The sequence below is a fragment of the Apodemus sylvaticus genome, chromosome 9, assembly GCF_947179515.1.
Source record: "Apodemus sylvaticus chromosome 9, mApoSyl1.1, whole genome shotgun sequence".
NCBI lineage: Eukaryota > Metazoa > Chordata > Mammalia > Rodentia > Muridae > Apodemus > Apodemus sylvaticus.
The window spans coordinates 68,950,571-68,976,578 of record NC_067480.1 but is presented as its reverse complement, the minus strand read 5'-3'; the positions used below and the strand labels follow the sequence as shown (position 1 = coordinate 68,976,578).

Sequence of the window (26,008 nt, the reverse complement as noted above, 5' to 3'; positions counted from 1 at the left end):
CAGCTCCTGCTTCCAACCCTGCTTGAGTTCCAGTCTGACTTCCTTTGGTGATGAATAGCAATGCAGAAGTGTAAGCTGAATAAACCCTTTCCTCCCCAACTTGCTTCTTGGCCATGATGTTTGTGCAGGAATAGAAAAGTTAATTGTCTTACCCTGACTAAGACAAAAGCTAATTTTATCCAATATTAGAATGGCTACTCCAGCTTGTTTTCTGAGACCATTTGCTTGGAAAATTGTTTTCGAGCCTTTTACTCTGAGGTAGTGTTTGCATTTGACACTGAGGTGCGTTTCTTGTATGCAACAAAATGCTAGGTCCTGTTTACATATCCAGTCTGTTAATCTGTGTCTTTTTATTGAGGAATTGAGTCCATTGATGTTAAGAGATATTAAGAAATAGTGATTGTTGCTTCCTGTCATTTTTGATGTTATTTTTATGTTTGTGTGGTTATCCTGGGTTTGTCTGGGTTTGTTGAAAGATTACTATCTTCCTTTTTCTAGGGTGTAATTGCCCTCCTTATATGGGTATTTTCCATCTATTATCCTTTGTAGGGCTGGGTTTGTGGAAAGATATTGTGTAAATTTGGTTTCATCATGGAATATCTTGGTTTTTCCATCTATGGTGATTTAGAGTTTTGCTGGGTATAGTAGTCTGGGCTGACATTTGTGGTCTCTTAGAGTCTATATGAGATCTGTCCAGGATCTTCTTGCTTTCATGGTCTCTGGTGAGAAGTCTGGTATAATTCTCATAGGTCTTCCTTTATATGTTACTTGGCCTTTTTCTCTTACTGCTTTTAATATTCGTTCTTTGTTTAGTACATTTGGTGTTTTGATTATTATGTGATGGGAGGTATTTCTGTTCTGGTCCAGTCTGTTTGGAGTTCTGTAGGCTTCTTGTATGTTCATGGGCATCTCTCTCTCTTTAGGTTAGGGAAGGTTTCTTCGATAATTTTGTTGAGAACATTTACTGGCCCTTTAAGTTGTAAATCTTTGCCCTCTTCTATACCTATAATCCTTTAGTTTGGTCTTCTCATTGTGTCCTGGATTTCCTGGATGTTTTGGGTTACAAGCTTTTTGCACTTTGAATTATCTTTGGCTGTTAAGTCAATGCTTTCTATGGTTTCTTCAGCACCTGAGTTTCTTTCTTCTATCTCTTTTATTCTATTGTTGATGTTTACATCTATGACTTCTGATTTCTTTCCAAGGTTTTCTATCTTCAAAGTTGTCTCCCTTTGTGATTTCTTAATTGTTTCTACTTCTGTTTTTAGATCCTGGATGGTTTTGTTCAGTTCCTTCACTTGTTTGTTTGTGTTTTCCTGTAATTCTTTAAGGGATTTTTGTGTTTCCTCATTAAGGGATTCTGCCTGTTGACCCATGTTTTCCTGTACTTCTTTAAGTGATTTTTGTGTTTCCTCCTTATGGGCTTCTACCTGTTGACCCATGTTTTCCTGTGTTTCTTTAAGCAATTTTTGTGTTTCCTTCTTAAGGGCTTCTACCTGTTGACTCATGTTCTTCTGTACTTCTTTAAGGGAGTTATTTATGTTTTTCTCGAAATCCTCTATCGAGATAATGAGCTGTGATTTTAAATCCAAGTCTTGCTTTTCTGGTGTGTTGGGGTATCAAGGAATTGCTGTTGTGGGAGCACTTGGTTCAGCTGTTGCCATATTGCCTTGATTTCTGTTGATAATGTTCTTGCATTTCCTTTTTGCCGTCTGGTTATCTCTGGGGTTAGCTGGTGTTGCTGTCTCTGACTGTGGCTTATCTATCATGCAAGCCTCTGTATCTGTGCTCCTAGGAGACCTGTTCTCTGTGTACAGTGGTATGTAGGTATTCCTGTGAGACCCACTCTCTTGTGGTTGTATTTGGGTATGTAGCTCTGTGGCCCCAATCAACTCTGGGTGCAGGCAGAAATCGGAAGACTCCTTTCCCATGCTGATCCTAGGCTTTTGTGTCCTCAGGTTTTCTGGCTGTTTCCTCTGAGCAGCATGGGTGATCTTACCATGCTGCATGGCTTTTCTGAACTCCTGAGTGATTAGCTACCTTGAGGTGGCGGAGGGTGGTCCCAAGCCAGAGACAGAAACCAGAGGGTTTCCACCCGAGGATTCCTGATGTGAACCTCTGAGCAGCGAGGGTGGTTCCACCTGTGCAAGCCAGTTTCTCCGCACTCCTGGGTGGTTAAGCTGCCTCCCTGCACCGCTTGGGTATGGCGTGCTGTCCCCTGGTATATGTCTTAGTCAGGGTTTCTTTTCCTGTACAAACATCATGACCAAGAAGCAAGTTAGGGAGGAAAGGGTTTATTCCACTTCCTCTTCCACATAGCTGTTCATCACCAAAGGAAGTCAGTACTGGAACTGAAGCAGGTCAGGAAGCAGGAGCTGATACAGAGGCCATGGGAGGATGTTATTTACTGGCCTGTTTCCCCTGCCTTGATCAGCTTGTTTTCTTATAGAACCCAAGACCACCAGCCCAGGGATGGTACCACCCACAAGGTGCTAGGCCATCCCCCCTTGATCACTAATTGAGCAAATGCTCCACATCTGGATCTCATGAAGGCACTTCCACAACTGAAGCTCCTTTCTCTGTGATAACTGTGTGTCAAGTTGTCACACAAAACCAGCTAGTACAGTATAGATGGGGTAACAATGATTTAGAAGGGCCAGTTAATAAGGAAAGTATTCCTCATCAAGAGATAAATTATGTCTGATTGTCTTTTTTTGTGATTTATTGAATACTAAGGTTACACTTTTATATTCATTAACAGTAGCCAAAATGCATTATAATTATATAATTATTATTCTTTTATTATCAGAATAGTTCTATAAAAACATATATACATCTAGTAAGATTTGATAAATTGATAAACTGGCCAAATAATTTTGATAAAATATCCTGCAATAAATCCATATGAACAATGAAAAGTGTATCACACAGGAATTATTATTAGTTGATGTATTTAGGTCATCTTACCTAGAAGGGGGATTCCCCTTCTCCTCTGAGAAGGGGAGGGAGGAATTGGGGAAAGAACCAAATGAGGAACTGGGAAGAGAAGGGGACAGATGTTGGGATGTAAATTGAATAAATAAATTTAATTAAAAGAACAATGGGAATCTTTTACTGCAAAAAATCTAGTTTTACAAATGAACAACTACAATTATAAAAGTGAAGGAAGCATTAACTGATTTTTGAAACTTAATAAAACTACTGTTACCAGTGAAAAAAAAGATATGGAGTAGAGCTCAACATATAAAGTTGCCAGGGCCCTGTCTCAAACAGTCACATTTTAAAGTAAAGAGATTAGAGCTCAATATGTGAATGTGAAGGCACACAATTCAAACTATCATATCCAACAATGTGTTTGTAATATAAATTTTTGCAAATAGTTTTTTCTTGCTCACAAATTTATCAGTTTAAAATTACCCAAACAAGATGTGGTAGTACATGCCTCTAACCACAGCATCTAGAAGGATACTAGGAAGTTTGTGGCCAGTATGGTGTATATGATAATGCATATCTATTTAGAGGAACACCCTATTTAGAGGGGAAAAAACATAAGTTTGTTAATTCAAATGTTTTTCATTATTTTTATTTTGTTTTGTGTGTCAGCTTAGGTCTGCTTCTGCCTTTAGGATATTCAAACACTACTGTGCACTGGGCAGGACTGGAAGGAATGAATCTTATCCAGATGAGTGGGTTCCATAGGATCTAGCCAGCATGAGTGCTGGGAATAAATACCTTACTCTGGAAATGGTTTTCAGTGAAACATTCTCTTTTATTGGGGGTAATAAGGGCTAAAAAAAAAAAAACCTTTGGGACTAGGTAGGGGTTTTCAGAGTAATTCTACATTATTGGCCGGTACAGTTGGGAATATTCATTTGCATACCACAACACAGCTGATCCTTAAGAACATTCAACTACATAAATAAACCATTCACAAAAGGATAAAGAGGATTTACTTCTCTAAAGCATTTAGAGTTCAAGGAAATAGAAAGCAAAATATTGGAAGTCAGGGACCAGGGAACAGAGCTTAAGCATTAACAGAGCTTCCAATTCTGAAATGGAAGGCGATGACAGGAATAATAATAGTGCCATGGGGCCACTCACTAGTGATAGTTAACAGTCATTTTCATGTCATGTATATATTATTACAGTATTTAAATATTTCATTCTGTCCTCTTCTCACAGCAACTGGACCCTCTACCTTTAGACATAATGGCCCTGACCCCAGAATTGAACAAACAAACAAAACTGAAAGAGGTAGCAGAGATCCCACTGCAAGCTCCAACTGTGGACAACTGGAGTCAGATTCTGACATTCAAGGCAAAACCAGATGACCTCCTCATTTGTACTTACCCCAGATCAGGTAACCCAGTGGAGTAATAGTTCCAGCCTCCCCCTCTGAGCTATCTGAACTCCTCACTTCAGTTAGAATTTCCTAAAATAGAAACTTGCCCCCTTGTGTCCCATGATGGGTGCCATCTCAAATGTCTTTACCCCAGGGCTTTTTGAAACCTACTCACCTCTACCATTCATTTTTCTTGGGAAGAGTTGAGCTTTGTCTCTACTGTTCCACCTTTCACAGAGGTCCAAAGTCTCCCTTCCATAGCTAAGAGGATCCTGGCCAGAGTGGAAGGTGAAGCTAACATCTGCATCCACACCCCTTCATTAGTATGCTTGAAGAACAATGGGTTTCTGACTCTTAGTCTTTATGGTCTCCCCAGGGACAACATGGATTCAAGAAATCGTGGACATGATTGAGCAGAATGGGGATATAAAGAAGTGCCGGCAAGCCATCATTCAACACCGTCCCCCTTATATTGAGTGGGCACGGCCACCCCAGCCTTCAGGTACAAGTCCCTGATTCTCCTGTCTTATCTCTGTCCTTGTCTCTTCATTTCCTCCTCTTCCTTCTCCTTTTCCCTATCCCTCTCTTTCCTTTCCATCCTCCTGATTTGTTTTTTTCCTTTTTTTGAAACAGGATCTTCCTACACAGATCTGGCTGTCCTGGGACTCATTTTATAGAGTAGCGGAACTCATTTGCCCCAGCCTTCTAAGTGTTGAGTTAAAAGTATGTGGCAGCCAGGCGGTGGTGGCGCACGCCTGTTATCCCAGCACTCTGGGAGGCAGAGGCAGGCGGATTTCTGAGTTCGAGGCCAGCCTGATCTACAGAGTGAGTTCCAGGACAGCAAGGGCTACACAGAGAAACCCTGTCTCAAAAAAAAAAAAAACAAATCCAAAAAAAAAACCAAAAAAAAAAAAAAAGTATGTGGCAATCTTTCAAGATCCATCTATTTTCTTTTCTCTATTTCCACCAAATAGGAGTCAAAAAGGAGGAAAGATGTATGTGAATGTGAAGTTCTGCCTATTTTCTCATTGTAATTTTGATCTAGTCTTGTGTAACTATAGAACACAAGACGGTACAAAACTTTACTCAGCAGCAGTTCATACTCCTCTGATCTCAGTATTCTACCCTATTATAACCAAGTACTTTCTAGACAGTGTCTAATACCTCAACATACACACACACACACGCAAACACACACCACAAACATGCGGAGACAATTACTTGTTGCAGGGAGCCAGCCCCAGCAGAGATGTTTCTTTCTTCTTGGTTCTTCTTGAGGCAGTGGAGGGGGGAAGAGGATTGGCAAGGGTAAGACTTTGTCTTACAAAGTTCTGGGGTAAGACTTTGTCTTACAGAAAATTTAGGGTTACTATATAATAAAAAGTTTGCTTATCTAAGCCTAAGTTACTATGCTATCGTAGCTGACCTGCCTTCTGTGTTTCTCTGAAGCCAGAGACTTCAGTCTCAAGCATTTAATACCTCATCCTAAAACAGCAGGAGATTAAGTAAAGGATTAGTTGCTAGAGCCTTTTCACTATTGTCCAGATGTTGCTTGCTTGTCAGTCTAGGGGAAGTTAGGAGCAATAAACTTCTATTGAACCATGAAATGAGAATAACATTTGCAGAAAGAAAAACTTCTACATAAGTGAATATGCATAATCTCACATAAATTCATATATACAGGTTCATACATATTTTCATGGTCAGCTGGGCCCAGCTTGCATGTATTCTTACAATTTTATACTTACACACACATCCATACTTACATATGCATATGGAGCAAATGACCAAGCACCAGTGCAGAAAGAACTCACTCATTCTGGATGAAAAATGGACTCCAATATTTATTGAATCAAGAAAGAAAAAGCTTGAGTCCGGCCCTGCAGAGTGGGGGATCCAGTCCTGAGGCCTCTGGCGGGAGCCTTCTGGACTCCGCTTCAGGATCGGGAACAGCCTGGGCCAAGGCACCCTGTATCCAGGAAGTGCAAGAGGCCAGCTGTGCACCCTGAAGCTGGCTGGGAGGAAGCAGCGTGCCCTGGTGAGTCTAGCCCTACAGAGTATAGGATCCAGTCCTGAGGCATCTGGCTGAAGCCTTCAGGTCTCGGTTTCAGGATCGGGAACAGCCTGGGCCACAGGATACAGTCCTGAGGCCTCAGGCAGGAGCCTTCAGGTCTTCTCTTCGGGATCAGGAGCAGCCTGGGCCACGGCACCCCATCTCCAGGCTGTGCAAGAGGCCAGCTGCGCGCCCAGAGGCCCGCTGGGAGGAGATAGTGTGCTCTGGTGAGTCCGGCCATGCAGAGCAGAGGATCCAGTCCTGAGGCATCCAGTCTCTGCCTCTGGATCTGGAACAGCCTGGGCCACAACAGCCTGGGCCACAGCACCCAGGATCCAGGCAGCACAGGAGGTCAGCTGTGCACCTGGAGACCAGCTGGAAAGAGGCAGCTTGCACTGGTGAATCCAGCATTGAAACAAGACCAACTAACACCAGTGAGAACTAGATGGCAAAAGGAAAACATAGGAACATTACTAACAGAAATCAAGGCATTATGGCAGCATCTGAACCCACTTCTCCATTAGCAGCATGTCATGGATACCCCAACACACCAGAAAAACAAGAGTTGGATTGAAAATCACTGGTCATGATGCTGTTACAGGAACACATGAAGGACATAAATAAATCTCTTAAAGAAATTCAGGAGAAAGTGGATCAAAAGTTAGAAACCCTTACAAGGGAAACACAAAAATCATTGAAAGAAATTCAGGAGAATTCAGAAGCCAATAAAGAGGAACCGCAAGTTGTCTGCAGGGACACAAAAGGATCACTAGGTTCTGTAACACCCTGAGCTTTAGATTTCTGGTGGTGCAAACCACCAGGGGTCTGCCTGCACTCAGGAACTGAGCACGTAGGCAGCTTTTGTCTGCCAGCCCGCCGGGCTTGGGGCCCGTGTCCTGCCCAGGAAGCTGTGGAAGGAGAGAAGCCCTGCAGCCATATCTGCTGTCTGCAGGGACACAGAAGGATCACTAGGAATTGTATCACCCTGAGCTTTAGATTTCTGGTGGTGCAAACCGCCAGGGGTCTGCCTGCACTCAGGAACTGAGCATATAGGTGGTTCATCTGCAAGCCAGTCCATCGCAGGACCTGTGTCCTATGTGAGAATCAACAGAGGGAGTGGCCCCCACCACAACTTCTTCCCTCCATAATAGAGCAGACAGAGAACACCTGGTTGACCTTGAAAACCTAAGTAAAGCATTGCTTGAGGCAAGACTGAGAAGGGCTCCAAAGGCACAAAAAAGGAAGCCAGCATATTAGTAATCTGGGCCAGAAGAAACCCAGTCATCCAGTGGTGCAAAGATAATCTTAAAGATCCACAGTAGGTTGAAGCACCAGTCAGTGACAATAAGACCATCTAAACGCTGGGAGAACCAGATGGCTAAAGGCAAACGTAGGAACGTTACTAACAGAAACCAAGGCATTATGGCAGGATCTGAACCCAATTCTACAATATTAGCAAGTCCTGGATACCCCAACACACCAGAAAAACAAGATTTGGATTTAAAATCACTGGTCATGATGCTAGTACAGGAACACATGAAGGACATACTTAAAGAAATTCAGGAGAAAATGGATCAAAAATTAGAAGCCCTTACAAGGGAAACACAAAAATCATTGAAAGAAATTCAGGAGAATACAAAAGCCAATAAGGAGGAAATGCAAAAATCACTTAAACAAATACAGGAGAACCTTGATCAACAGGCAGAAGTCATGAAAGAGGAAACACAAAAATCGCTTAAAGAATTAGAGGAAAACACAAACAAGCAAATGACAGAACTGAGCAAAAATTTCCAGGATCTAAAAACAGAAGTAGAAACAACTAAGAAAGCACAAAGGGAGACAACTTTGGAGATAGAAAACCTTGGGAAGAAATCAGGGACCATAGATGCACATATCAACAACAGAATACAAGAGATAGAAGAAAGAATCTCAGATGCCGAAGATACCATAGAAACCATGGACTCAACAGTTAAAGAAAATGCAAAATGCAAAAAGCTTGTAACCCAGAATATCCAGGAAATCCAGGACACAATGAGAAAGCCAAATCTAAGGATCATAGGTATTGATGAGAGTGAAGATTTACAACTTAAAGGGCCAGCAAATATCTTCAACAAAATTATGGAAGAAAACTTCCCTAACCTAAAGAGAGAGATGCCCATGAATATACAAGAAGCCTACAGAACTCCAAACAGACCGGACGAGAACAGAAATACCTCCCGTCACATAATAATCAAAACCCCAAATGTACTAAACAAAGAAAGAATACTTAGGGCAGTAAAAGAAAAAGGGCAAGTAACATATAAAGGAAGACCTATCAGAATTACACCAGATTTCTCACCAGAGACCATGAAAGCTAGAAGATCCTGGGCAGAGCTCATGCAGACTCTAAGAGAACACAAATGCCAGCCGAGACTACTATACCCAGCAAAACTCTCAATTACTATAGATGGAGAAATCAAGATATTCCATGACAAAACCAAATTTACACAATATCTTTCTACAAACCCAGCCCTACAAAGGATAGTAGGGGGAAAGCACCATTACAATGAGGGAAACGATACCCTGGAAAGAGCAGGATATTAAGCTTCTTTCATCAAATCCAAAGAGGAAAACCACACACGTATAAAATTTAAATCAAAAATGTTAGGAAGCAATAACCACTACTCCTTGATATCTCTTAACATCAATGGACTCAATTCCCCAATAAAAAGACATAGACTAACAGACTGGTTACGTAAACAGGACCCTACATTGTGCTGCATACAGGAAACACACCTCAATGTCAAAGACAAAAACTACCTTAGAGTAAAAGGCTGGAAGACAATTCTACAAGCAAATGGTCCCAGGAAACAAACCGGCGTTGCCATTCTAATTTCAGATAAAATTGACTTTCAACCTAATGTCATCAAAAGAGACAAGGAAGGTCACTACTTGCTGGTCAAAGGAAAAATCCAATGAGAAGAACTCTCAGTCTGGAACATCTAAGCCCCAAATACAAGGGCGCCCTCATTCATAAAAGAAATGTAACTAAAGCTCAAAGTACACATTTCACCTAACACAATAATTGTGGGTGACTTCAACACCCCACTTTCACAAATGGACCGAACAGGAAAACAGAAACTAAACAGAGAGACAATGAAACTAATTGAAGCTTTGAACCAATTGGAGTTAACAGATATATATAGAACTTTTTATCCCAAAGCAAAAGAATATACCTTTTTCTCGGCACCTCATGGTACCTTCTCCAAAATAGATCATATAGTTGGTCACAAGAAAGACCTCAACAAATATAAGAAGATTGAAATAATCCCATGCCTCCTATCAGATCACTATGGAGTAAAAGTGGTCTTTAGTAACAGTAAAAACAACAGAAAGCCCACATACACATGGAAAGTGAACAATACTCTACTCAATGATACCTTGGTGAAGGAAGAAATAAAGAAAGAAATCAAAGATTTCTTAGAATTTAATGAAAATGAAGGCACAACATACACAAATCTATGGGACACAATGAAAGCAGTGCTAAGAGGAAAACTCATAGCTTTGAGTGCTTCCAAAAAGAAATTCTAGAGAGCTTACCCTAGAAGATTAACGGAACAACTGAAAACCCTGGAACAAGAAGAAACTAATTCACCCAGGGGGAGGAGAAGACAGGAAATCATCAAACTCAGGGCTGAAATCAATCAAGTAGAAACCAAGAGAACCATACAAAGAATCAATAAGACCAAAAGCTGGTTCTTTGAAAAAATCAACAAGATAGATAAACCCTTAGCCAGATTAACCAAAGGGCACAGAGAAAGTATCCAAATTAACAAAATTAGGAATGAAAACGGAGATATCACAACAGAAACCGAGGAAATTCAAAAAATCATCAGATCCTACTACAAAAACCTGTACTCAACACAACTGGAGAATCTGGAGGAAATGGACATTTTCTTAGACCGATACCAATTACCAAAATTAAACCAGGATCAAATAGACCATCTAAACAGACCCATAACCCCTAAAGAAATAGAAGGGGTCATAGATAGGCTTCCAACCAAAAAAAGCACAGGACCAGATGGGTTCAGTGCAGAATTCTATCAGACCTTCAAAGAAGACTTAACACCAATACTCTTCAAACTCTTCCACCAAATAGAAACAGAAGGAACACTACCCAACTCCTTCTTCGAAGCCACTATTACGCTGATACCAAAACCACACAAAGATCCAACTAAGAAAGAGAATTTCAGGCCAATTTCCCTTATGAATATTGATGCAAAAGTACTAAATAAAATTCTTGCCCACCAAATCCAAGAACACATCAAAACGATGATCCACCATGATCAAGTAGGCTTCATCCCAGGGATGCAGGGATGGTTCAATATAAGGAAATCCATAAATGCTATCCACCTCATAAACAAACTCAAAGAAAAAAACCACATGATCATTGCATTAGATGATGAAAAAGCATTTGACAAAATTCAGCATCCTTTCATGCTAAAAGTCTTGGAAAGGACAGGAATTCAAGGCCCATATCTAAACATAGTAAAAGCAATATACAGCAAACCATTGGCAACATCAAACTAAATGGAGAGAAACTTGAAGCAATCCCACTAAAATCAGGGACTAGACAAGGCTGCCCCCTCTCTCCATATCTTTTCAATATAGTTCTTGAAGTCCTAGCTAAAGCAATTAGACAACAGAAGGAAGTCAAAGGGATACAAATTGGAAAGGAAGAAGTCAAACTATCACTATTTGCAGATGATATGATCGTATACTTAAGTGACCCTAAAAACTCTACTAGAGAACTCCTACAGCTGATAAACAACTTCAGCAAAGTGGCTGGCTACAAAATCAACCCAAGCAAATCAGTAGCCTTTATATATTCAAAGGATAAGCAGACTGAGAAAGAAATTAGGGAAATGACCACCTTCACAATAGCTACAAATACCATAAAGTATCTTGGGGTGACTCTAACCAAACAAGTGAAAGACCTATATGACAAGAACTTCAGATCTCTGAAGAAGGAAATCGAAGAAGATCTCAGAAAATGGAAAAACCTTCCATGCTCGTGGATTGGCAGGATTAATATAGTTAAAATGGCCATCCTGCCAAAGGCAATCTACAGAGTCAATGCTATTCCCATAAAAATCCCAACCCAGTTCTTCATAGAGCTAGAAAGAGCAATTCTCAAATTCATCTGGAATAACAAAAAACCCAGGATAGCTAAAACTATTCTCAACAGTAAAAGAACTTCAGGGGGATTTAATATCCCAGACTTTAAACTCTACTACAGAGCAATAGTGATAAAAACTGCATGGTATTGGTACAATATCAGGCAAGCAGATCAATGGAATAGGATTGAAGACCCAGAAATGAACCAACACACCTATGGCCACTTGGTCTTCGACAAAGGGGCTGAAAGCATCCAGTGGAAAAAAGATAGTCTTTTCAACAAATGGTGTTGGTTCAATTGGAGGTCAACATGCAGAAGAATGCGTATCGATCCATTCTTATCTCCTTGTACCAAGCTCAACTCCAAATGGATCAAGGACCTCCACATAAAACCTGACACACTGAAACTAATTGAAAAAAAACTGGGGAAGACCCTGGAGGACATGGGCACAGGGGAAAAGTTCCTGAATAGAACACAAATAGCTTATGCTCTAAGATCCAGAATTGACAAATGGGACCTCATAAAACTACAAAGTTTCTGTAAGGCAAAGGACACCGTCAAAAGGAGAAAACGTCAACCAACAGACTGGGAAAGAATCTTCACCAACCCTAAATCCGACAGAGGGCTAATATCTAATATATACAAAGAACTCAAGAAAGTAGAACCCAGAGATCCAAATAACCCCATTAAAAAGTGGGGTACGGAGCTAAACAAAGAATTTTCACATGAAGAACTTCAGAGAGCTGAGAAACACCTTAAGAAATGTTCAACATCATCAATCATTAGGGAAATGCAAATCAAAACAACCCTGAGATTTCACCTCACACCAGTCAGAATGGCTAAGGTCAAAAACTCAGGAGAAAGCAGGTGTTGGCGAGGATGTGGAGAAAGAGGAACACTCCTCCACTGCTGGTGGGATTGCAAGATGGTGCAACCACTTTGGAAATCAGTCTGGCGGTTCCTCAGAAAACTGGGCATGTCACTTCCTGAGGACCCTGTTATACCACTACTGGGCATATATCCAGAGAATTCTTCAGAATGCAATAAGGACACATGCTCCACTATGTTCATAGCAGCCCTATTTGTAATAGCCAGAAGCTGGAAAGAACCTAGATGTCCTTCAATGGAGGAATGGATACAAAAAAATGTGGTATATTTACACAATGGAGTACTATTCAGCCATTAGAAACAATGAATTCATGAAATTCTTAGACAAATGGATGGAGCTGGAGAACATCATACTAAGTGAGGTAACCCAGTCTCAAAAGATCAATCATGGTATGCACTCACTGATAAGTGGATATTAGCCTAGAAACTTTGAATACCTAGGACATAATCCACACATTAAATGATGTCCAAAAAGAATGGAGGAGTGGCCCCTGGTTCTGGAAAGACTCAGTGCAAGAGTATAGTGGAATTCCAGAACAGGGAAGTGGGAAGGGGTAGATGGAAGAATAGGGGGACAGAAGAGGGCTTATGGGACTCGTGGGGAATGGCAACCCAGAAAAGGGGAAATCATTTGCAATGTAAATAAAAAAATATAAATAAAAAAAAATAAAAATGAAAAAAAAAGACACATGCTCCATTATGTTCATAGCAGCCTTATTTATAATAGCCAGAAGCTGGAAAGAACCCAGATGTCCCTCAATGGAGGAATGGATACAGAAAATGCAGTGTATTTACACAATGGAACACTACTCAGCAATTAAAAACAATGAATTCAGGAAATTTTTAGGCAAATGATTGGATCTGGAAAATATCATCCTAAGTGAGGTAACCCAATCACAAAAGAATACACATGGAATGCAATCTCTGATAAGTGGATATTAATTAGCCCAGAAGCTCTGAATACCCAAGCACAATTAGCATAAGAAATGACTCCCTTGAAGAAGTAAGGAGAGGGTCCTGATCCTGGAAAGGCTTGAGCTAGCATTGGAGGGGAGTATCAGGACAGAGAAAAAGGAGAGAGGTGATTGGAGAATGGGTGGAGAGAAGAAGGTTTATGGGACATATGGGGAGGGGGCAACTGGGAAAGGGGAAATCATTTGGAATGTAAACAAAGAAAATAGAAAATAAAAATATATAATAAAATATATAATATATAATAAAAATATATAATAAAAATATATAATAAAAGGAAAGAAAGAAAAAGCTTCCACCCTTTTAATGCTAAATGAATTCAATCCATGTTTGTAAGAAAAAGGCTTTGTTTCTCTTAATAAGACTAAGCCTGCCTTGTCCTTACCATGGGACCTGACCTGTCCTGTCCCATTGTAAGGAGAAGCCTGCTTGTTCCTTCTGCTCTCTGCTACATCCTCTTTTTTCCTCTTTCCCTCTGCCTCCTGAACATTGTTCTCTTAGTTATTTTATGTTACCTACAGTTTCTAAGTTATTGCACTCTGCATTCTCCTTCTAATCTTGTTCTCTTCTGACTAAAAACTTCTCCTCTGTTCAGTTCTTCTCTCAGCTCTGTTCCTCTCACTCAATTCTTCTGATCTCTCTTCTTTTTGTCCTCAGCCCTTAAACATCTTTCAGAATACATGATGACATGTTACAAAGTTCATTACAAGTTCACACAAAATACCAAGTCATAAATTGGAATAGAAGTTTACAACAGAAAATGTTTACATGCATTAGGAGTAGTTATCTAGCTATCATTTGTCTTCTCTACGGGTTCATAGAAAATTTAAAAGCATAACTAAGTTACAAGTGAAGTTTTGTATAGATAAACCCAGTCAATATTTTTATCTTCTGTCCTAACACCTGTAATAAATCCTAGTTCCCTTTTTATGACCTTTGGCTGTTTTACAACTTCTTGGAATGTGCTCTGAGTAGGAGAAAGTTTGGTTGCCATCTAAGAGCAATTAATTTGTGATACTTGGGAGACTGGCAGAGTTCTCATTGCAGTTTTGACTATCAGAAAAAGATCCTAGTGGCAGTCCCATTATAAAAGAACTTAATAGCCAGGCAGTGGTGGTGCATGCCTGTAATCCCAGCACTCTGGGAGTCAGAGGCAGGCGGATTTCTGAGTTTGAGGCCAGCCTGGTCTACAGAGTGAGTTCCAGGACAGCCAGGGCTATACAGAAAAACACTGTCTCGAAAAAACCAAATCCTAAAAACCAAAAAAAAAAAAAAAAAAAAGAAGAAGAAGAAGAACTTAATAATCACAGATATAATTTTAGGAATCCTTTTAGGATCGTCATTAAAATTTAAGTCACCTATTTGACTACATAGCATCACTATAAGGCAGTACATCTTCATGAATCTGAAGAGATCTGCTCCAAATGGGTGTGCTATTAATTATTGATTATTATATATGTTTAATAATAACAGGAAAAGCATATTAATAGCAGGAATCTTTCCTAAAATTAGTCCCACACAGCCTTGCTGAATGCAGGCTCACCTGTCACAGATTATATAATAATCCAAAGCAGGTCTTTCAGGACGATCACCGGCTAGTATATTAGCTTGTCCCATTATGGCTCCCAACAACTTGTGCCAAGTTGAAGAGCAATTTTTTCACATAAAGTTAACCAGATGATTTTTGTTGTTGTTGTTTTCATACATGGGGGTAAAGTTCACAAGGACAACCAGAAGACAGCAACTGGGACAGGAAACCTATCTTCCTAAGTTATCATATTGCAGAGCTGTGTAACAGAAACTTCGTAACCCTAGAAACTGCTGATATGAGGGGATGTCTGGATCATTCTCATGTTAAATATGGCATTCTTGGGAAAGTCATTTACAGGCACTGATAAATTCTTCCAAATGTCTCCAGACAAGAAGCTCCTGATTAGATATACTTAGGGACTGTGAACACATGCTAAGGAATATCTTCATGTCAGGATATTCTTTCTGCCTGTCTAGTTCTCCTATCTCCAGAAGTCCCTGACTGAGAAGATGGACACCTGCTTTGTAGTCCCATGCCTGGTCTAGTCATTCTGTGAAATCTCTGTGGGATATCTACCCCAGCACAGAATATCCTGACTCTGATTTTGTCTTCCCAGTTGTCTTTGTTAGAATTTTCATCTGAAGAACTTCGGATGGCTGAGAAGCATCTTAAAAAATGCTCAACACCATTAGTCATTAGGGAAATGCAAATCAAAACAAGCCTCAGATTTCACCTTACACCAGTCAGGATGGCTAAGATTAAAAACTCAGGAGAGAGCAGGTGTTGGCGAGGATGGAAAGAGGAACACTCCTCCACTACTGGTGGGGTTGCAAATTGGTATAACCACTCTGGAAATCAGTCTGGCGGTTCCTCAGAAAACTGGGCACACCACTTCTGGAGGATCCTGCTATACCACTCCTGGGCATATACCCAGAGGATTCCCCAGCATGTAATAAGGATACATGTTCCACTATGTTCATAGCAGCCCTATTTATAATAATCAGAAGCTGGAAAGAACTCAGGTATCCCTCAACAGAGGAATAGATACAAAAAATGTGATATATATATACACAATGGAGTACTATTCAGCCATTAGAAACAATGAATTCATGAAATTCTTAGACAAATGGATGGAGCTGGAGAACATCATACTAAGTGAGGTAACCCAGTCTCAAAAGATCAATCATGGTATGCACTCACTAATAAGTGGATATTAGCCTTGAAAATTGGAATACCCAAAACATAATCCACACATCACTGATGTCCAAGGAGAACGGAGGAGTGGCCCCTGGTTCTGGAAAGACTCAGTGTAGCAATATAGGGCAATACCAGAACATGGAAGTGGGAAGGGGTGGATGGGGGAATGGGGGAAGGAAAGAGGGCTTATGGGAATTTTGGGGAGTGGGGAGCCAGAAAGGGGGAAATCATTTGAAATATAAATAAAAAATATATCGAATTTATAGAAAAACTCCTTCACAGGATTTGTTTCCTCCTTTCTCTTGAACTGACTTAGAGCTTATGCAGATAATGAGACTGTCATATAAGGACTAAACAGATAATGAGAGGACAGTGTATGGTATCTCACTCTCATGGAAGACTATATTCATGTATCACAGCTAAGGCATGCACAGAGAAATTTCCCAGATACTACTGCTAGATTTATTTTTCATCTTTTTCTTAAGATGACAGATGTTTCATTTTCCATACAAACACAGATGTATGCTCTTTGTTCAGACCTCCTGAAGGCCAGAATTATCTGCCTCATCTCCACAGGGGTCACTGGGCACAGCTGCAGTGACCAGAGAAGGCAGCTGTCAGCAGAGCCTCTCCTCTTTCCTACCTTGCAGTGCCTCTTCACTCTGGTCCCCAAGGGCGTGTCTCTTTAAGGAAGCAATTCTTGTAAGAGTCACTTCTATTCTGCATTCTCTGAAATTTTAATCAAGCCATGCTTCTTTCCTTGTCAAACTGCACACTTCTCATTACTTTTTTTACTTGTTCACTTCCACTATGGAATTGAAAAACAGCCACGAGCAATAAAAATAACGTGACACTATCTAGTCTTGGGAGATTTCTTTGCTGAACATATTAACCTCTTATTTGTGAATTCAACCTCACTCAAATTCTTAGTACATGAGCAGTATGTTGACAGATTCTTCACCAAAATATGATAACCTCTAGCCTGGCTCTCAATACAGCACTTCCTAAATCTCATTAGCTGAGACTCCATTATCCACTATTTTCTTGGCATTTCTAGTCTTCCAAATTCCCACCAGAATGGTCCATTAAGTTCTTCTTACAGCGTTTTAGGGATTTTCTATCTTGAAGTTCACATTATGAATCTGTCAGGAAGCTTAAGGCAAGTGAATCCATTGTATCTATAGTCAGGAAGCTGAGACCAATGCTAGTGTTCTGCTCACCTTTCTGGGAATTCCATTATACCTAGAGGAACTTCACAGCATGCCCTCCTGCTGTGCATTTATAGTTAAGTGTCACTTATTACCAGTCACACAAGTTTTTATAAGTGCTTCTGCTTCTCGTGTGACAGGCTTTCTGATTATTCATTGTAACAGAATCTTTACTACTTTCTGTGGATCAGAATCCTGATTCAAATGTGCCACCTAACAGCATGATTGCAACTCAGGACTAACTCTCTTAGCTCCCCACTGGCATAACTTGAAAACCCTAATTCCTAGATTAAAGGAAAGATGTTAGGGAGTGTCTGCAACATCTTTATTTCTCTTTATACAAGTTTAACTCAATGGTCCACAAAGCGAGTCCCTATAAGGGCTGTAAATAGAAGTGCAAAAATTATAAAACATGTATCAGAAAGGATGTTAGAGAAGAAACATCACTGCACAGAACCGGAAAGAAGATTCGGCTCTGGCTGGAAGGAGGGCGAAAGAGGCTGCTCGCTGCTCCTGAGTGGCTCTGCCTTAATATATACATTGTATTGTCCTCAGATTCAAGCTCATGATCCTCAAAATGATAGAGGAAATTCCTTGAGGTTCCCATAAAAAGGTCAGGTTTGGGTGTTGAGAGGGACACAGAGAGGAGTTTCCTTAGAGATGAAAGTCTTGTTAGGAGAATTCTTAACTCTGTAGACATACAGATGGACAGCAGCATGTAAGGACTCTGATGAGAATCCAAGCAACATGGTAGAATGTAAGAAGTCCATTCTAATAGGTATCAGAGGAAGTGCGGATGTATCGTGAACTCAGGCTGTCTCTAATTCCTATACAGCAGTAGGAGGAAGAAGAAGAGGAAGAGAAGGAGGAAGAGATGAGTGAGGAAAAGGAGGAGGAGGAGGAGGACTGCCAGAGGAGGATTGTACAACTCCAGCGATTCATGGGGAGCACATCCAGTTGAGGTTGAACACACTACACATGTGTAGAATGTGTTGCCATTGGTGGCTCTCTGATCTTGGGTCTGTTAGCGTGGGCCTCTAAATTTTCTTAAAGAAATAAGAATGGAATCCGCCATTCTCCTAGAATTTGAGAAACCAGTGAATCTGCTGTTCTGTGTGTTTACAGATTCACATATAAGTTCTTGGTGGGGACTTGCTATTCCCTTTACGAAAGAAAAGTGCTACTTCAGGGCTCATGGGTTGAGAAGCAGTCCTGTTTGGAATTCTTAATAACACACACACTTATCTAAGCTTTAACTTATCTTTTGCAAACTGAAAAAGTAAATTCACTCAAAGTTCACATCCAGCACTTAAGCTATGTAAGTCTACAAACACAAAAGCAATACCAATAATTCTAAAGCTCCCCCCCCCCCCCCCGCCAAAAGATCAAAAATAAAAGAATCCATGTGTGCATGATGTCTTCTCTGAGCAGCACCTGGAGTGGATGTTCTCATGTGCTGTGCATACTATGCAGTCATCTCCTGAATTCCTTTACAGGTGTGGACAAAGCCAATGAGATGCCAGCTCCAAGGATATTAAGGACCCATCTTCCCACTCAGCTGCTGCCACCATCTTTCTGGACAAGCAACTGTAAGGTAAGACAGCAGCATTTCCCATGGGGACTGGAGCAGGAAGCCCAAAGAACCAGGCCTCCCAAGTCTGGGTGAGAATACATTCCTCAGCACTATCTATCCTCCATCTCTGAGACCTAATACTCTGCAGTAAAGCCAAACACCAGGCTAGACTTAGTAGGGTGTTTCCCTGGATGCTTTCAAATCTGATGTGAAGGCAGAGGCCAGACTGAGGTGTTGGAGATCATCTGCTCTTCAGTGAAGCAGACTGGGAGTGGGAGCAGTAACCACAGGCTGAAGACTATAGGAGGACGTATGGAATGGTGCACAAACAAGACTGAGTAGATCAAGTGCAGAGGACTGCTGTTCAAAGGGTAGATCCTAGTGGAGCCACGGAGGAAGCTTGGCTGCCGTCTCAGCAGCCTACAGTCCTGTTTCACTTTTTTCTAGGACTATGTTATGTACTCTAGTGTCTTGTCTAGTATGTTCCTGACACGTTAAGGATACTAGACCATGGAACAAGGGTAGAGTAACCCTGCCATGGATGAGCTAAGATCTCAGGATGAGGCAATAGCTTTTCTAAGGATGCTCTTTTTCTTTGTGGAAAATAGAGAAGGAAAGACAAAGGGGGACTAGAGAAATGGTTCGGTGGTTAAGAGCATTGGTGGTTCTTCTAAAGGACCCAGGCCCAGATTCTAGCACAGCACCCACATGGAGTCTCACAGCTGTCTGAAACTTGAGTTCTAAGGGATCTGATGCCCTCTTCTGGTTTCTGTGGGGACTGCAAATGCATGGGACAAGTTCATATGAGCAGGCAAAACATCAATATATATATATATATATATATATATATATATATATATATATATATATATATATATAATCACTTCATAATTTAAATGTTCAGGATTATTTTATAAAGGACTAAAATATTTCTAGATAGCAGGAGTATAGTTGGGACTCCCATGATCAAATTGCTTGTCCACTGCCATAAAAGCTGGGTGAGGAATGACAATTCTATTTCTGGCGTGACTGAGACCAAATACCACAAAATCACTGAGAAACACCTCCTGATATTCTCCAACTGAAATCAAATAAGTTGAGAAAGTTCCTAAGTTAAAAAAAGGAAATAAAATTAAGAAATGCAAAATTAGCCTGGAGCTGTACATGGGTATTTGATCCCCTGGGTAATTCAGCAACATTAGCTTTACTGTTTGACATGGGCTGTAACACAGCTCAAGCACAAGAAGATCAGAGAACGAGGCGGGAGAGCAGAGATGCCATGGGCCAGCAGCCTCCATGTATACGCAGGTGGAGGAGTTGAGCTCTATGGTACAGAGAATAATCTTCAATGGCTATATTTTTAGTTTTGAATGAGTGAGTTTTTTAAGTAAATACAGCAAGTCAAAAAAAAAAAGAATAAATAGCAAGCAGCAGGCAGATGGAAGAATGGAGAGAGACAGACAGACAGACAGACAGACAGACAACAAATCAGGTCCTCAAAGCATGAAGCAGAAACTGACTGGGCAGTCAGTCCTCTTGAATCTGATAGCTGGTGTTCCCAGCAGAGAGAGTCCCAGCAGAGCATAGTATACCCATGGTGAGGCTTCAAGGTCAAGCAACAAATCACAATGGAAAAATAATGTTACAAAGGCAGGACTCACAAATGTATAGTAAAAACTACTGATGAATCTCCATTAGGACAAGCAGTCAGCTTACCCATCAAGAGTGCCAACATCAGCAGATCCTGTGCTCACAACATTTTCCAGAAACTGACTGAGAAAGTTAAGCATCGGCTGGAATTTAACACTGAGCTTTCTGTCTATGTCTAAGAGCTGATCTTCTAGCATCTCTTTCCCAATGGGCTAAACAAATAACACCTATAGGAAATAGTTCACCTTCCAGATGTTCTCTGTAACACAAAGGGTTTACTTGGACTATTTTGCTGTTCTCTTCCCTTCCTGTCAGAGTTAGTGGAGTAGTCTCTTCCCAGATAAGAGATCTTGAGAACACTTAGAAAAACATGCTTGGTGTTGAAGTGTGTGTGGAGTAACCCCACTTCCAGAGCCAGCTTCTTAGTGAATTCAAACAGCAGAAGGCAGTTTACCAATATAGTGTACATTGCGGGTGGTAAAGGAGATCAGGGATTTGGGTCAGGCTTCTGGGTAGCCTTGAGTCATCTCTCAAAGGTTTTAAAATTAATTCCCTCTTCTTGTCCAGGACACTGCATGCAAGTCAGAATAAGATGACCCCAGTGCCAGAAACACCAGTATACCTAACAGAAATGCATAGAAATCTTATCTGAAGAGTCATATCAGCTCAGATCCTCAGATTACCACTGTGATCGTGACCATACATTACAACATACATAAGGGAAGAGACCGTCATAAGGGCGTCTGCTAAAGAATAGCCAGAGATAGCTCCAAAAACTTCTGACAAACCTGTTATATGCAAAAATAAGAAAATGTTAATGCTTTAAAAAAATAAATAATTGTGTCAAAAATGACATGAAGAAATAAGATGTGATTTTAAGTCAAATCATCAAATAAAGAAATGGTGTTTTATAATTGCACACACACACACATAGAGGGAGGGGAGAAAGAGAGAGGTTTATATATAAAACACTGAAAATTAAAAACCAGAACTAGCCTAACTCCCAGCCTCTGTACATCTGAATAGAGAAGTGTATGAACTTGGAAATGGAATTAAAGAGGGCTGAGGAAAGGTGAGAGTCATGTAATGTGGCTTGAACTCACATACATGAAATGGAAAGAAGACATTCATAAAATGTCAGGCAATACTGAGGTGAAAGGCAACCTGAGGTATAAAGTTCAAGAATTCAAGTGAAAAAAAAAAATTAAACAAACACTTTAGAAAATTCTTTCCATTGGAGCACAGCAGCATGTTGACATGGAGAAATTATGGGCTAGATGTCTAGCAAGGTGACGAGGTCTCCCAGCAGGGCCCTTATTCAAATGCACCTGGCATTTGTTTATTCTGTGTGAAACCACACAGATTCAAGAATGGTCATCATAGACAAAGGTTTGTGCTCACAGCAAGTACGATCCATGGTGCTGCTCCACATCAAAACACCAGGTGGAGCTATTGCTTTCCCAGAAACCAAGCTGGCTTCTTAGCTGGGTAACAGGTCAGTTTCTAGAGAGTTTGCCCCTGATAACAAAGGGGAAACTAAGAATTGAGATAACTGCTAAGGAGTTGTGGCCAGGCTGGACGTAGCATAATTGGCAACAATGCTCTCAGCTGAGTCTTGCTGCCAGGGCAGTAGAGCTGAGCATCTCCCAAGAGGTCTCAGCCAGAGCAAGAACTCAGAACTTTGAGTTTTTGTGACCCTTTAACCCCACCTCTCTTCTCCAAAGTTCCTTTATGTGGCTCGAAATGCTAAAGACTGCATGGTTTCCTACTACCACTTCTACAGGATGAGCCAGGTGCTCCCAGATCCAGGCACCTGGGATGAGTATTTTGAAACCTTCATCAATGGAAAAGGTAAACAAAAATGCTTTGTCTCCCTGTGTTTTTACTCCAGTGAGGCTGAGTTGAGAGAACCACCCATGACAGTTGATTCCCCATTTCCTGTGACTCCTACTTAAAAACCTTTATTCAGGGACTCCTGGCCCATAGATTTCCCTCAGCCTGTGTGACCCTGTCATAACATGAGGATGCCACTTTATTCTCAAATTAAGGCAAAATCCCCAATTCTGACAGAAACGATGTGACCTTAGAATCAAGCCCTTGAGATGTATCTGATATAAAATTACAAAGTTTTTCTGTCTCTGATGTATCTTAAACCAAAAAAAGAAAGAAAGAAAGAAAAGAAAAGGAAATGAAAATGAAAATGAAAAAAGAAATAGAAAAAGAAAAAAGTCAAACTTTTCTGATGCAGAGGGTTTCTGGCCATGCAAGTTGTTTTTGTCTGTTACAGTAAGTTGGGGATCCTGGTTTGACCATGTGAAAGGATGGTGGGAAATTCGAGACAGATATGAGATTCTCTTCCTCTTCTATGAAGATATGAAGAGGGTAAGTAAATTACTGCTTTGGGATCAGGGACAGGGAAGCTGCTTTTGGAATGTGGTTCTGACAGGGATGTCTGTACTCACAGGACCCAAAGCAGGAAATCCAGAAGGTAATTCAGTTCATGGGCAAGAATTTGGATGAAGAGGTTGTGGATAAAATCGTCCAGGAGACATCATTTGAGAAAATGAAAAATAATCCTATGACAAATCGTTCTACAGTCCCCAAATCTGTCCTGGACCAGTCCATTTCCCCTTTCATGAGAAAAGGTTTGTGGGGCTTTTTTATCCCTAATTCAGAGACAGCCCCCTCTGTACTGGATGCTTTTGTTGGTCACCTTGACACAGGCTGGAGTTATCACAGAGAAAGGAGACTCCTTTGTGGAAATGCCTCCATGAGATCCAGCTGTGGGGCATTTCCTCAATAAGTGATCAAGGGTGGGAGTGCCTATTGAGGGTGGTGGCATCCCTGTGCTGGTAGTCCTGGATTCCATAAGAAAGCAGGCTGAGCAAGTCAGGGAAAACAAGCCAGTAATTAACATCCCTCCCTGGCCTCTGCATCAGCTCCTGACCTGCTTAGAGTTCCTTTCCTGACTTCTTTTGGTGATGAACAGCAATGTGGAAATGTAAACTAAATAAAGCCTTTCCTCCCAAACTTGCTTCTTGGTCATGATGTTTATGCAGAAATAGAAACTCTAAGACACCCTTGAATCCACGTATTATGATTCTAAGAAGGCTAGAGATTTGCTCCTAGTGTACAAGACTACTAAGCAAGTCTTACAGATAACTAAGACCAGAGCTAGCCGGGCATGGTGGCACATGCCTGTAATCCCAGCACTTGGGAGGCAGAGGCAGGTGGATTTCTGAGTTCAAGGCCAGCCTGGTCTACAGAGTGAGTTCCAGGACAGCCAGGGCTACATGGAGAAACCCTGACTCAAAAACAAAAACAAAAACAAACAAACAAACAAAAAAGACCAGAGCTAATTTAGGTGCACACCTAATTGGGAACCCTGGTAGAGGTTAGACTGGGATCAAAGCTGGGATCTTGACACTAGGAAGGTACCACTCTGCGGTAAGGCTCTACTGTGCTCATGCCTACCTCCTGTCTTCCACCCTTATGCCTTTCTTCTGCTCCATAGCTGCTGCTTCAGCTTCAGCTTCTATGCATAAGCTAGTTAGACTATGACTCTGAATCATGACTCATAACGGTTTCAGAATTTTCAACATGTGTTACTGAGATCTAACCACTTAATGCTTCCTAGATTTTGAAAGAATTCTGATTGGCCCAGATGGTTCACTTTTAAGTGAAAAATGTTTTTTAAATTAGTATACACAATAACTGTTAGAAAAAAATCAATACTGTTTGACAATTTCACACAGATCCTCACTAAACCCACTTTGCAAGAAGATAGGCACAGAAAGAAGCCCATCCCACTATCTCATTAGCATAGGCTTTTTTTTTCCACAGCAGTTTATCCAAGACTGGGGTTTTCACACTGCTCCAAAACATCTTTTCTTTTACTTTCAGCACATGAGTTAATTCATTTTATTGCCCTTGCAATATACCAAGTAGTCCAGACTGTGAAATGAATCAAACTGTTCTACCACTTTTCTCTCTTAATCTCTGGTGAGGATTTGACAAGTAGCCTTTTTCCAGAGCATCCATGTCCAGCATTCTCTGCATACACTTGTGTTTTCTTCTTTGCTTGCTTGCTTTGGCTGATAAAAACACAAATATGTGACAGAAATCTGTTCACTATGACACAAATTGTGATTACATTATACAGTTTTGCTTACTAGAATATAGGCCATCTCTCTAGGGCAAGAAACACAGATAAGAAACACTAACAGGTGTTCCAATGAACATCTCTCTATCTAAAATTATTTTAATAAGTTCTTTGTGAAAAATAGAATCTCATTCCAATAATATAACCTACAAAAAAACAATTCACAGACATAATCTATACAGTTCAATAAATTTTATAAACAAATAAAACTATGCAATCAACACCCTAAATCAAAGAAGCAAAGAATTCCTTAGGCAATATCCTGTGATATCCTTTTAAGTAAATCTCTTCCTTCACAGAAAAATGTTCTCATTTCTCACTGTAGGTTGGTTTGACTTGTTCTTAGATGGCACAAGCCTTGAATATCACAGTACGTATTTTCTTATGTACTCCAGTATAACATCTTAAGAACCCCTAGTTATGGTTATATGTCAACCATTCATTCATTTTTATAACTGTGACATACATATATGTCACATATATATATCCAGTATATGTATGTACCATAGTAGAGCCAGGATTCTGGGTCACATTGAATTGATGACTTGATTTAGAAGCTGGTGCCCCTGCACAAAGACAACTAGGGCCCCTTCTCAGACAGGAGAGGTAAGGTGATGAGGAATTGGATTGCTCCAGTGTGAACACTCCACACTCTAGTCAGGAACACAAAGTCTGTCAGTCAGAGACTGATGCTCCTGTCTGGGCTTTGTCTTCTAGGAATTGTGGGTGATTGGAAAAACCACTTTACTGTGGCCCAGAATGAGAGGTTTGAAGAAATCTATCAGCAAAAGATGGGGAGAACCTCTTTGACCTTCTGCATGGAACTCTGATCAAAGTGTGAAGACATCAAGGGCAGGAGTCTGTCTGCCTCGACCCAGCCAAAGGAAGCTCTGAAAGCAAGCTGTACATGCCAAGGATTGTGGCTCTGACCCTGTGATTACTAACATCACATTATAATTCATAAAAGCAGATCATGTCCAACGTACACTTTCTCCACTATTCAGTGTAAATCAGTAAGACAGCTTAATCAGCTAATATAAATAAATAAATAAATAAATAAATAAATAAATAAATAAATAAATAAATACAACTTGAATAGTATAAATTTTATGTTGGCATTCTTCTAGAAGGTATAACCTGGATTCTAACTTTGAAATAACAACCTGAATGACAAATACACAAGTAATAGAGATCATCTAAATAAAAGTACATGAAATCCTAATGTCTTTCCTGCTCAATCTGTTTTGCCTGATTACAATAGAAAGTATCAGTTTATG

At 40.5% G+C, this 26,008-nt stretch overlaps 1 protein-coding gene across 1 annotated transcript; it reads left to right on the top strand.

Moving 5' to 3' along the window:
• Positions 1–4,206: 4,206 nt before the first annotated feature.
• Positions 4,207–25,707, top strand: LOC127692507 (sulfotransferase 1C2-like). The gene is made up of 7 exons (XM_052192903.1): positions 4,207–4,357; positions 4,716–4,841; positions 18,843–18,940; positions 22,294–22,420; positions 22,857–22,951; positions 23,034–23,214; positions 25,449–25,707. Exons 1-7 carry the CDS (start codon positions 4,207–4,209, stop codon positions 25,559–25,561), a joined length of 891 nt encoding a protein of 296 aa, XP_052048863.1. The 3' UTR covers positions 25,562–25,707.
• Positions 25,708–26,008: the final 301 nt, after the last annotated feature.

Coding starts and splice junctions, on each gene's coding strand:
- LOC127692507 (XM_052192903.1), top strand. CDS start 4,207: ATGGCCCTGACCCCAGAATTGAACAAACAAACAAAACTGAAAGAGGTA. Junction 18,941..22,293: donor TCTGGACAAGCAACTGTAAG/GTAAGACAGCAG, acceptor TCTTCTCCAAAG/TTCCTTTATGTGGCTCGAAA. Junction 22,952..23,033: donor TCTATGAAGATATGAAGAGG/GTAAGTAAATTA, acceptor CTGTACTCACAG/GACCCAAAGCAGGAAATCCA.